The sequence below is a fragment of the Triticum aestivum genome, chromosome 5D (genome assembly GCF_018294505.1).
Source record: "Triticum aestivum cultivar Chinese Spring chromosome 5D, IWGSC CS RefSeq v2.1, whole genome shotgun sequence".
Lineage (NCBI taxonomy): Eukaryota > Viridiplantae > Streptophyta > Magnoliopsida > Poales > Poaceae > Triticum > Triticum aestivum.
The window spans coordinates 340,279,982-340,293,140 of NC_057808.1; the positions used below are offsets into that span (position 1 = coordinate 340,279,982).

The window sequence follows — 13,159 nt, forward strand, 5'->3', positions numbered from 1 at the left end:
ACAGTGGTCGGGCATCGCCGGACGAGGGCTCCTCAGATGACAACCATGTCCGGACGATCTGAGTGAGTGCAACTCTGTGAACACGTAGTGAGTGTTCAGATCGACGATGTACGGTGGATGGTGGCCAGAGGCGGAGATGAAGCAGGCGACAAAGTGCTGCGATGGTTGCCGCACACTGGGCTGGTCGTTTAGATGTTCGACATACTAGTACGCCGCCTTGTACTAGGGGGCAGGGTGGTGATTGCCCGGGCAACGCCACCACGACGGACAGCTTTGCAGGAGGAGCTCCGGCCTGAGTGTCCGCTAGCACCTTCTTCTACTGCGCCTCCACATGCCGCCCTTGACGTTCCATGGATGCGATTGTGTGCATGGTCTTCCCCGTGTTCGGAGGGACCTCAAACCTTTCCATGGCTTCCAACGGATTCATCATGGCGGTGGCTAGATGACAGAACAGGCTGGACCGGGCGAGCACAATGACTATTGGCGTGGAGAGGGCGGTGGTTGGCGCAGAATCCATGCCGGGTTGTGAAATTGTGTGGGATCCAGACTGGGTTTTTGTTGGGTCTGGGGTGTCGATGTCCGGACTTCCTAGAGCTCTCCCATATTTGGGGCCAGCTTATAGGATTTCAGGCGTCCAAACCAACCCGACCCGATTTGGTGATCCTCATTGAATGGCTAAGAGTGTTCGCGCGTCGTTTTAGTGATCCGGGAAGGAGCTGCCCTACAAATTGCAAAGGTAGATGACATTATAAGGCCAGGTAGTAAAAAATCTTCTCGAATTTCGATTTTGGTTCCTAAGTAGTCAAAAGTTAGTATCATTTTAACCCCAACGATGCTCATATTAGTAATATCTACATCATGGAAAGTGATAGATGGCATAATTATTCTTTTCGTTTGTTAACTAATAAAAACATAATATTGTAAACTTTTTTTTTGTGGCGTGCTACCCGTCGACCGACTGATCTTTTGAAAAGATCACCCGAGTTGCGAGCCGTCAGATCTGTCATCATCGGGTGGCTGAGTGTCGTCTTCATCTTCACATTTGCAAACATAGGCGATGTTGGAGAAAATTTGCTTTCGTCTTCATTTTCTTTGCACCATAAGTGATGTCGCAATTTTTTTGACAAATGAGATAATGTTACAGAAATGCCGACGCCATTTTGACACATGTTGTAGTAGCACCGCCGTCGTTGTTTCAGAAGCTCGTCTCAGCAGCAGCGTCCCATCGCCCTAGTCGCGCCCGTCGTCTCTCCTCTTCCTTCGCCATTCCAGCATTGACGCATCGGCTCACCGGCAACCTTGCAGCAATGGTTGCCATTGCTTCATCACGTTCACTTGGGTACTGGCATGGCTTGATGCAAAACGGGGAGAGGAGTAACCACTCCTGCTTGCTACTAGGGAGGAGGGGAAATTGTGTGGCAGTGTCCTACTACATGGAGCACCACGCCGGGGAATAAAAGGAGGTAGGCGGCGGCGTGCTTTCGAGAGAGAAATAGGAGAGTATGAGAGTGATTTTTTTAGAAGACTAAGTTGTCTAGATGTTTTTGGTGGGAAGGGATAAGTTTGTTTCTGGTGGGAAAAGAGAAGATTGAGGATGTGACACATGTGGAGGGTGTGGTCGGTTTGCCACAGACCCCTTGTCGCGGTCCGAAGGATTGTAACAAGGGCCAACTTGCAAAAGAGGGCTACGAGTAGAAGTTGCTGTGAGCTGTTCGATCAAAAAATCAAATCCGACGGTCACGAAGGCGGACACCGGCGCGAGAAATCAGCCGGTTAAGTGGAAGCATTTCCGTTTTATTTTTGTTGATTGATTGAAACCATTATCTTTAGAAAACATAATTTCAAATTTCAAATTTAATGATACATTGTTCTCGTTGATCATCGGGAATAAACATGTATGTATGAGCTAGAAGTTTATTACTACTTTGAATTTAAAAGATGAGAATATTAGTCTAAACTATGGTTTCGATTCTCGCTAGATTGCCTCGTATACATCGTCTTAACTACAATTGATTTAGTCTCCGGGAAAAAAGAAGTACAACCTTTTGGGGCTGGAAGCGTTCAGCACGATGTTAAGAAACTGAAGCAGTCGCGATACGAAAAGTAGAAAGCATGCGTTTTTCTAATGGATTTGGTCAACCAACGAGGCTCATCGGCGGCATTGACGTAGCTCTTGCGTGTTACTTTTAGTCCAAAGAGATGAGCTACCTGGGGAACCCAGTTTCCTCTCTTTCCCCCGGATTGTTGCTTCCGTTTCTTTTCATTCCACTTTCTGCAAAAGAAGAAGAAATCAGAGGCCGGTCGATTAATAAAGCGACAAGGATACCCCTCAAAAAAAAAAAAGCGACAAGGACGTCTTTCTACCCCCATCTACTGGTCGCGCCCGACAGCATCGCCTCCGCACGCACTATACTGTCCTGCTCATATATCGCAATGTTTGCTCAAATCCGTCCACCAAATCCCTGTCCACCGTACGCACGTCCAAAACCATTTCCCAAGATTCGGCAACATAATGATAATCCGTAGCAATTCCCTCGGCCATTTTACTACAGGCGCAATCGGCAAGTACGTATCAACTGCGAAGTTTGATGATTGCGTTTTGCACCCACCCGTTGCGTGTACACGCAGGGAAGAGGAGTGCGAGCGGGATGGACATGGACCATGGCGCCCCTAGATAAGGTCCATCACCATCATCGCCAATCACCGTATGGATACTGTACGTATGGACGGGCTGCACGATCAGCCAGCGCTCGGCCGGACGGACGGACGGGGTACGCGTACCGGAGCCTTTGCCGTTATTAATAAGGGGAAGAGCCGTTTGGTCTGGTCTTCCTTAACTACGCACTCCCCCTTAATCCCGCCCCCGCCGCGCAAATCCATCTACCACCCGTAACCTCCCTCCCTCTGCCCTCTCTCCCACGCTGCTGCTCGTCCCCCTCCCACCTCCCCCTCCCCCTCCCCCTCTCTGCTTTGTTCCTGCGGAAGCAAAACCCCACGCCAGGCCAGCCGTGGCAAATCCGCGAGCGCCCGCCGTCTGGTGCTCCAGGAGGCTGCTCGACCCGGAGCTGCCTCGAGGAGCAGCAGGAGCCGGCGGCGTTTGGTCTCCGAGCTGTCGCCGCCGGTGCTGTCGAGGTGAGCCTCCTCCCTGGCGCCTGCCTGTGTCTGGTCGGTTCCGGAGCCGGGGGTCTAGGGTTCGTTGCTGTTGTGAGGCGCTGTTGCTGCGGGAGATGTTTTTCGGTTTTGTGGTGTGCCGCTGTTCAATTCGAGGAGGGCGAGGTGCCTCCCTAGGCAGGCGCGCGCCAGGTGTTTGTTTGTTTGTTTGTTATTGTGGGAGAGGTAGTGCTGGGCTGTGCGATCGAGAGTTGGGTTCAATCTGTCAATGGAGACGACGGACGATGTTTGCGAGACTGCACAGCTCACATGATCTGGACGCGCTCCGAATCAGTCGGTTTGTACGGAGACAACATCGGCGACGCCGCTATGCTTGTCTTGGGTTCGTCGACGTTCTCGAATGAGTGCTGATGCCAGTGCGCGGGTTGGGTTGGGTTCCCCGCTGCGGATTCCGTGGGCGTCAGTCCTGAGAAATACTATGTGTCTTCCGTTTGTTTCACTTGGCCCTCGTTCTAGCACGGCTGGGGAAATTAATTTGTTATTAAGGCTACGTGCTCTCAAGTCTCCACTCTTTGGTGATTTCGATGCTTGATTAGTACCCGCTGCAATTTTTTTCTGCCGTTAATTAATCGTGTTAGGTGACTTGACACATCTTGTCTCCTAGTACTAGCAGCAATCCAGCCACACTTAGCTCATGCAATTTGTGCTTGATTCACTTTTGGTGGGTGAACTCTTCGAGCAAGCCATCAAGAATTATCCAATGTAGAGCCAACAATGAAAGCAACGTGTCATACTTCTTACTAGGCTTCATCAGTCAGTCGATCCAGTCGAGGAAAATTCCCGGCAATTTCAAGTGAATCAGATTGGTTCTATAGGCATGTGCCCTGTCCTGCGGCTCTGTTTTTCTGTCGTTTGTATCGAAGATTACAAAATCTCGATGCATGTTCCTGGTTCATAAGTGGCACCTTAATAAAAGGTCTCTTGTTTCCAATGCCGCTTCTGATGGGGCATTGTTAGTCTGCTAGGCAAAGAGATTCGCCTCACATGCATGTGATGATGTGGATTTCCCTGTCTGTCCCAAAACCCCTCAGAATCTCCGCAAATAGTTTTGTTTATTGGCTTCGTCCTTGCTCGAATGCCTCATGTTACATGGCAACAGCAATTTGCACAAAACATCTTCTATTTTATATTTTTATTAGTGTATGAGCAGTGCATCTATAAATGCCACCTTCCTCCCTCCCTTGCTTAGGAGCCTCCATTATATAACTTCTCCCTCCCTGGTCCAACCATGGCATCTCTGTGAGAGGGTTGAGGGAACAGCTACCGCAAGTTTTGTACTGGAAGCGGGTATGTTATTCGGTTACCTGCAGTTTCAGGATCGCTTCGGTACATTGCTTAAAATATGTTGGCGCTGTATTTTTCTTGGTTTTTGTGTGTCTGGATAGTTTGCCTTGCTTGTTTCAAGTGAATCTAGTTGAATGAATTTCTTCATCTGGCCTAGTCTGATTGTTTGATGTCTGTGTGCGGACCTTCTGCAGATCTGGGCCACTGAAGCATTGCAGTAGAGCGTGCAGGGAGCTAATTTCATGAGAGACACGTTGATGTGGTTGGTTCTAGAAATTACTAATCTTCATGGATGTTCATAAGAGCACTGTGCAGAAAGCTGCTCTTGTTGAAGAAACTCGAAGACCGCCGCTTGTTCCATCTGAGAAGCATAATGCTTCTTCTTTAAGCCGAGTGAGAGATGTTGCATCCAGGTACAAGACTGGTCAGGGTGCTACTGCGACAAGGCGATGTACATCTCCTAGTCTTGGCCGGACCTCAACAACTAATGGTACACCAGTGCCCAATAGGGCGCAATCTGCAGACAGAAGAAGACCCTCAACACCTTCAACCCCTTCTTCTAAGGTGTCAACACCCTCCACCCCAAGATCAAGGTCCATAACACCAGTCCGTGATACTGTCAAAGAGGTAAATAAGAGTTCTAGGTGTATAGCAAATGAAAGGTCCCCACATGGCTTGTGGCCAGCAATGCGGAACCTGTCTCCCTCCTATCAATTGGAGTCTGCGGCTGCCCCTGGTAATAAAAAAGATAAGGTGGTCTCTAGCCCATCTCTAGATCATATCAAGGGACAAGCGAGTGTTCTGACTGAGAGGAAGAGGAGTCCTCTGAGAAGGAAGAAAATTACTGAACAATGTGAGAATTCTCGACCTTCAGAAGATCTACCTAGGAGGGCAACTGAGCAAAACCGTTGGCCAGCCATGACAAGTGGGCGTGGGCCTGCCAATCTTATGCCGAATACTGAACTTTCTGACAAATCTAGCAAACCAGTGACTTTGTCAAACACTTCTAGAGGGCTTTCACCGAGGAAGATTTCTGCTTCTGAAGACGCAGGTAAAAGGTTGAATCAATCACTGGATGATGTGGCAAGGAGACTAGCTATTCATGCAAAAAGAAGAGATGAACAGTTAGATTCTGGCAGTGATGTTTATTCACAGACAACGGAAAGATCTAAATATGTGAGCCGTCCAAGCAGGACAACCACTTTGCCTGTTCCTGTTCTTCATCGCTCATCATCACCAAACAAGGTCTTGTCAGCTGCATCCTCTGCTTCTAGGGCTTTTCAGAGTCCATCGAGGACAAGACCTTCAACACCTTGCCGGTCACAAAGTGCTGGAAGTATTCAATCAGGTGTTATAGCTCCTGTTGTTAGCTACATGGTTGATCCAAGAAAGGGAAAGAAAAATGCCAGCCAAATTGAAAATATCCATCAGCTGCGTTTGCTGCATAATAGATACTTGCAATTGCGTCTTGTAAATGCTCGTTCGGAAGATGTTCTATCTTACCAAAAGGCCACTGCTGAGGTAAAATTAGCATATTTTATTTATTTAAAATTGTTTCAAGTTAGTCTGGATCATTATAATGCAACTGTTTCAGATTTTATAACGCACCTCATAAAATTAGCATACTTTATAATACGGCTGTTTAAGACTGAATTTAGTGATGATAACTGTTTGGCACAACTGACAGCATTTTTTGCATTATAAAGTTTGCCCACATAGTCGTCTATGTGTTTAGAAGCCTATGATCTACTTCTTGTTGACATTAATACCTTTTGTACTTTTCTTGTGAGCTTTGTTACTTTTTTGTTTAGTGATGTTCAGTTGATGAAACAGTTCCCATGTTCTCATTTAAAACAGAATACCATATATAATGTTTGGAGGAATACTTCAAACTTGAGGGATGCTGTTAATTTGCGAAGAATCATGGTGCAGCGTCATCGACAAGAGTTGAAGCTGTATGGCATTCTGCAAGAGCAGGTAAGCTCCACCTGATGCATTGATGGCTTTGGCTCTATAATCTCCCAAGCATATTGCGGAACGCATGTTCTTTTCCATTCGAGTATAATTCCAATTTGGGCCAAGTTGGCACAAACTTTCTACCATGTTCCTACTGACACCATTGAAGCATAGCCATGTTTCTTTTAAAAAGTGCTCTTTGAAAGAATAAGAGCTAATTGCAATGTGATAGGACTGTTCTCATTCTTACATGGCAAATTCGAACACAATATATAAGTACATAGTTGTCATTAACACACTTTCTTCTCCAAAAGAGGTGATATAAAATCTGGAAATTAGGGATATGAAAGAATTAATATCATGAATCATGACTCTATTACATGGATTATGACTGTAAATGCATACATTGCATTTTTTAATCTGCTGTTATTGTGGTTCAGATTGCTTGCCTCGAACAATGGCCAGCACTTGAAGACGAGAATAACCTTTCCTTTTCTCGGGCAACAGAGGCTCTAAAAGCAAGTACACTGCGCCTTCCAGTCACGTCAGGAGCAAGGGTATGCTGTGAAAAAATGCATTTAAATAAACTCAAACTATTTTGTTGTTTCACTTCTACTTGTGAACAGATATTACTTTTGTGATTGTGACTAATTGTATTGCCTGTTTTTTTTAACAGGTGGATGCAGTTAGTCTTAAGAATGCTGTAAGCTCAGCTGTTGATGTCATGCAAGGTTTGGGATCGTCAGTTTGTTCTATGCTTTCCAAGGTAAACAGCAGTATGACTTCGAATTTTACTTTCCATATTTACTTGTCTCCTAATAAAATCAAGTCTCCAACCATAGAGGAAGAAGCTCTTTTACTTGTGACATGGTTTACTACACCCATTCATCACAAGAATTGCACGCAAGTATGACTACTTTAAGAAAAGCTGTTCCCTCGCAAAATGGTGACGTTCTGCATCCGCCATTTTTCGTAGGAGCTGTCGGCTATCGGACTGGCATGAAAGGCTTGTTTTCATTTTTAAAACTGATGAAATATATCGACTCTTAAGTCACAAACAAACTATGAATAAAGCCCCACCAAAAATTGGGTCCATGTGTCAGTAACTGGACCCTTTTGTGCACACCCTTGGTTGCATTGTTAAGTTTGACCTTCAGTAAAGCTTAAGATATTGCATGGACTCGAGTACAAAAGTTTAATAACCAAGAAAGGCCATCCCACACTGTTATGGCAAATTCTTGTCAGTGACTGTTTTAACTGACCTAGAGCATCTTTGTTGCCAGGTCGAAGACAGGACATATTTGATCTCGGAGCTTTCAGTCGTAGCAGCACAAGAAAAGGTCATGCTTGACGAATGCAGAGAACTCTTAGCTATGGCCGCAGAACTGGAGGTACTTACATTCCATTCCCAAGACATTCCTTCTAAGAAGTGACCATAGTGCTCTGAATTTCGAATTAAAAAAAAATGTGTTTCTCTGATTGGTGGTGAACTGGTGCTTAATTTTATCTCATGATGAGAGCAGTTGTACACAGTACCTTACTAGTGCTATTGTATCTTTAATCAGGTACAGGAGTCTAGCCTGCGGACACATCTTATGCAAGTAAAGGACTTGCCCAGATGAATTAACAACCTGGGCAAAGCTATACGATATACACCAATCTTCTTGAATAGGTACACCTGTGCAAGTTGAGCCTGTGACTATAAGAACATATTGTGCAGACAGACAAGGAATCCGTAGAGAAGAAATAACGAAACGAAAGAGTATTAAACATCCCCTGCCGATCAAGGTGTGATGCTGTGCAGATAACAACTCAACAGAGTTTAGATATGATAGATTGTAGGTCTCCTCGTGTGTAAATGGCCTTTACCATATATATAGTGCACTTCTAGCCCCCCCCCCCTCTTTTAGTTTCTTTTCAAGGGTAGTGCCCCATTCTTTTCCACTGTATTTTTTTGACATCTGGAGAGAGAATGTACAAATGAAATTTAAGGGAAAAAGATACTGAAAGATATGGGTTCTCCCTTCTGTGTGCAACATGTGTTGCCAGATTTTGTAGCTGAGCTCTCTTTGTCACCTTAACCAACCCCATTGTTTGGTGAATATCTCAGTCGTACCAATATCCATGTTTCCGTTGGATTGCAGTTCATTTATTTACTCTAAAATAACACCTGTGTGGGTACATTTATGATGGTTTGGTGGATATCAGAATTCTGCTTCATACATTTTCAGTTCCAAGTTTAAAGTCTTTGAATTGTGGAACACTTTATTGGATCCCCTTAGCAAAGTGTTCTGTTGCTGCTGCTGTAATGCAAATTCCTTTCTTTTTCGAACGATTTTCTTCATCACCCAGGTAATGCAAATTCCTTTGAATTGTACATTTATGATGGTTTGGTGAATACTGTATTGTGGTATTCTGCTTATCCTGCAGTCTGAATGCTACTCTTAAACTTTACGTTCAAAACACAAGTAATTATACATGTTTTTCTTAGCTACATTAGGCTTTGATTTGAGCAAAACTTACCAGCTACCCACAAGAGCAATCACAGCTAGAACACATGAATGCTGTTCATTCTTGCTTGACATCCAAATTCTGGTCCTCTGTTCAATTCTTGTTTAAACCATTTCTGGCCACCAAAATATTACACAAAACATAGCATGAACAAAAACATCCACAATACAAAACTTGCGTCCAAATTGTTCTTCTCCCTATGCACAATCTTCAGAACTCCTGATGCCTCAGCAATTGATGCCGCACTGCTTCACATCAGGCCCCTTGGCCTTGACGGTGAAGGGGTCGATCCTGACCCAGAGCAGGGAGAAGATGGAGGCCAGCAGCACGGACCAGATGATGACGATGGTGGGCGTCCTGTTCTGCCTCCCCATGAGACCCTTGAGGAACGGGTAGAGATGCACGATCACCCAGAAGGCGAAGAAGAGCTTGCCGAAGAGCGGGCCCCACGACTGGTACCCGTTGTTGATGGCGTCGGAGATGCCCGCCACCACGCCGATGATGTTGATGACGAGCAGCGTCGTCGGCGGGATGAGGAGGGTGGTCCACTTGAAGGCGTAGAGCTCCGCAAACTCGTCGTCCTCGTCTCCCGTGGCCTTGGAGGTGACGGTGAAGTTGGTGTCGATCCCGGCCAGGACCTTGAGCAGGCCCTGGATGACGGCGAACAGGTGCGCCGACACGCCGCCGATGACCCAGAACTGCTCGTTCCTCCACCACTCCTCGATGCTCACCCCGCTCCACCGCAGCTCCAGGATGCCCGTCGCGAAGATGGAGATGAAGAGGGAGATGAAGAAGAGACTGGCGAACGTGCTAATCTGCAGCAACACAATAATAACACCACAAAACCGTCAGACATTTGAACCGGTGGATTTTGGCGGGAAGGAGGACAAATGGGGAAAACTAGCTAGCTGCTCAGCACTGACCGGCGGCATGATGAACTTGCCGGTGAGAAGGCAGACGGCGGGGAGGGTGCAGTAGGCGAGCAGCGGGAGTGAGGTGAAGGGGTAGATGGTGGTGTTGATGTAGGCGAAGCGCTCGAGCCACTTGAGGTTGCCGCCCTTGTAGCCGTAGAGCAACGGGCTGTGCCGGCTGAAGAAGATCTCCACGGACCCCAGCGCCCACCGCAGCACCTGGTTGAGACGGTCCGACAGGTTGATCGGCGCCGACCCCTTGAAGGCCGCCAGCTTCGGCATGCAGTAGATCGACCGCCACCCGCGGCAGTGCATCTTGAACCCGGTCAGGATGTCCTCCGTGATCGACCCGTAGATCCACCCCAGCTGCACCATTCATGGCAGGAACACAGATCATTACTGGAAGCCTGGAATTAAATATGTGGACTTGTCTGAAGCGGTGATCATTGTGCTGTTTTTCTGTACCTCTAAACCCCAGTCAGTCTTGTCCTCGTAGCCGCAGCTGATGACATGGATGGCCTCCTTGAGGAGAGCGGCGGGGCTCGACGACGGCGGGACGCCGCCTTCCTCCATGAACGTCGACGTCACGAACGCCGCGGACTGCCCGAACCGCTTCTCGAAGTTCATTTGGGACATCATCTGCTCCTTGTCGCCGTCCATTCCTGGAGAGCCAAAGAGGAAATTTCACCAACCTGTACTAAGCGACTGAACTGAAACCCAAATGTTCAGTGTGCGCTTCCCCTGAAACTTACCTCCATCGGCCACGCCTTCCGGCAGCCCATCCTTGCCGCCCTTTCGCTTCTTGCGGCCGAAGCACGGGCAGCAGTCGCAGGTCACCATCTTCGGCCTCTTGGGGCCGCTAGGAGGGTTGTAGCCGTAGAGCGCCTGTCGCCTGAACACGCATCCTGTTCCGACGTACACCGGCCCTTGGATGCCGTCCAGCCCCTTCATGTTGATCTGATCACCAGGAACTACCAATGTCAGACCCATGGCTCTACTAGACTATGCATAATGTAGGTGTGATTGTGAACTGTATAGGCTTACGTCGAAGAAGACGGTGTTCCTGTTGGCGTATCGGTCGTGCGCGTCGATGCCGTCGAACCTCTGGGGGAACTGCACGTAGCAGACCTTGCGGCCGACCTGAGGGTCCATGAGGAAGCACATGGACTCCCGGATGGCCTTGCTGTTGTTGATGTAATGGTCACAGTCCAGGTTGAGCATGAAGGGCGCGTTGGTGAGCACGGCGGAGACGCGGATCTGTCGGTCAAAATTCAGAGATCAGTAAGCAAGAAACGTTCTGAGCTCTGACATTTACGACGAAGCTGTGAAGAAGAAGGGACGGTGCAGTACGAGAGCGTTCATGGCGCCGGCCTTCTTGTGGTGCTGGAAGCCGGGGCGCTTCTCACGGGAGACGTAGACGAGGCGCGGCAGCTCGTTGCCCTCGGTGTCGAGGCCTCCGCTGTGGCCCAGGAAGACCTGGATCATGCCGGGGTGGTCGCGGGTGTTGTTGCCGGGCCACGGCGTGCCGTCCTTCATGATCCACCCCTCCTCGGGCACCTTCTGCGCCTTGGACACCAGCGCGTTGATCCGCACCTTGAACTCCTCGTACTCCCTCTGCTCAGCATAGCAAGAGATGATCAGAAATGTTCATGGCGACGTACGACGAAGAGTTGTTGTAGTACGTACCTTCATGGCGCGGCGCTCCTGGACGAAGGTGGGCTGGACCTTGTCCTTGAGGTAGTCGACCTTGCGGGAGAAGTAGAACTCGGGGGCGCGGGGCTCGATGTTGAACTTCTTGCAGAAGGGCACCCACTTGCGGGCGAACTCGGCCGTCTCCGACAGCGACTCGAAGGAGAGCATGGAGGCGCCGTCGTCGGAGACGTAGCACGACACCTTGTCCACCGGGTAGTCGACGGCGAGGATGGAGAGTACCGTGTTGGCCGTCACCAGCGGGGGCTCCTTGAGCGGGTCCACCGTGCTGACGAACAGGTCCACCGGCGACAGCATCGACGGCTCCCCCTCCCGCTCGTACCTCAGCGAGAGGCGGTCCAGGTAGGTCTCGCGGTCGATGGGGTACCACTTGGGGAACTGGTCGAGGATCCAGGAGACGGCGAACCAGATCTCGCACACGATGGAGGTGAGCCACAGCGGGATGGCCTCCGGGACCGGGTTGAGGATGCGGTACCGGAGGAAGACGCAGAGCACGAAGAGGCGGAGGATGATCACCATCCGGTACGGGTTCACCTTGCTCGACGCGATCGACACCTTCCGGGACAGCGGCTGCCTCGCCTCGTCGTTCAGGGGCACGTCGGCGTCCATGTCGTCGGGGTCGGCGGCGCCGTAGATGCCCTGCTTGGACTTCCAGTCGTCCATCCTCTCCTTCCAGCTCACCTCCTTCTTCTCGTCCCCCCACTTTGCGCTCCCTGCTCATCATCAAATTCATGTTGCTAACTTGAGCTTACCAGCACAACACGAGGAACTGCATGCATGGTTCCTTGGCATCAACCAGTAGAGTAAGCAATTAGTCACCTGGCTCGGACATCGGGTAGGGATGGATGCGCTTGTGCATGGAGGAGGAGAAGTCGCCATGGCCATATCCTGCTGACATCGGGAACTCGCCGCTCACCTGAATTGTTATGCATGATGAACAATTGATTAAAGCTGCTACAGTGATCGAGGGCTGGACACGGAGAAGTGAAGAGCTGTGAGCTGAAGGTATACCGGCATGGAGCGGTTGCCGGTGATGATGGGCGGGATCCCGACCATGGGGGTGTTGTTGCCCTCGCCGCCGTCCTCGGAGGCCCTCCCGTAGCTCATCCTGCCGTGCAGCATGGCCTCGGTGATGTGGCTGTTCTGCAGCGCGCCATGCTGCTGCAGCTGCTTGTCGTCGTCGATGTTGAACTCGTGCTCGAGGTCGTCGATGTCCTCCTCGTCCTCGTCGCCCTCCACCCTGGGGCTCCCCTTGAGGCGCTTGTAGCGGGTCTTGCACTGGGGGCAGTTCTGGGTGCCCTCACGGCGCTCGTACTCGTAGCAGGGGCGGCACACCGGGAAGCCGCACTCGTTGCAGGCCACGAAGAGGTCGCCGTCCACCGTGCGGCCCACCTCGTCGCCGCATATCTCGCACACCTGCCCGCTCAGCGCCCGCGCCGGCTTGTGGTCCTCGTGCCCCCGGATCAGCACCAGCTCGTTCCGGTTGTGCGAGCCGGCCACCAGCCCGGCGCCCGCCTCCATGGTCGCGCTCGGTGCAGCTCGCTCGCTCGATCCCGGCCGAGCAGGACGAGAGGGGTGTGGAGGTGGTGGACTGGCGGTGGTGCCTGGTTCGCTTG

General features: G+C 49.9%; 2 protein-coding genes across 2 annotated transcripts; one reads left to right on the forward strand and one right to left on the reverse strand.

Annotated features, from left to right (window-relative positions):
• The first annotated feature begins 2,932 nt into the window (after positions 1-2,932).
• LOC123121611 (AUGMIN subunit 8) lies at positions 2,933-8,468 on the forward strand. The gene is made up of 7 exons (XM_044541629.1): positions 2,933-3,132; positions 4,650-5,976; positions 6,313-6,432; positions 6,852-6,968; positions 7,088-7,177; positions 7,695-7,802; positions 7,977-8,468. Exons 2-7 carry the CDS (start codon positions 4,744-4,746, stop codon positions 8,031-8,033), a joined length of 1,725 nt encoding a protein of 574 aa, XP_044397564.1. The 5' UTR covers positions 2,933-3,132; positions 4,650-4,743; the 3' UTR covers positions 8,034-8,468.
• A 492-nt stretch (positions 8,469-8,960) lies between these two features.
• On the reverse strand, positions 8,961-13,159 carry LOC123121610 (cellulose synthase A catalytic subunit 9 [UDP-forming]). Its single transcript, XM_044541628.1, has 9 exons — positions 12,555-13,159; positions 12,363-12,459; positions 11,520-12,256; positions 11,184-11,447; positions 10,878-11,090; positions 10,586-10,790; positions 10,299-10,495; positions 9,846-10,199; positions 8,961-9,737 (listed from the first exon to the last, which is right to left on the reverse strand). The coding sequence occupies exons 1-9, from the start codon at positions 13,062-13,064 to the stop codon at positions 9,150-9,152; spliced, it is 3,165 nt and encodes a 1,054-aa protein (XP_044397563.1). The 5' UTR covers positions 13,065-13,159; the 3' UTR covers positions 8,961-9,149.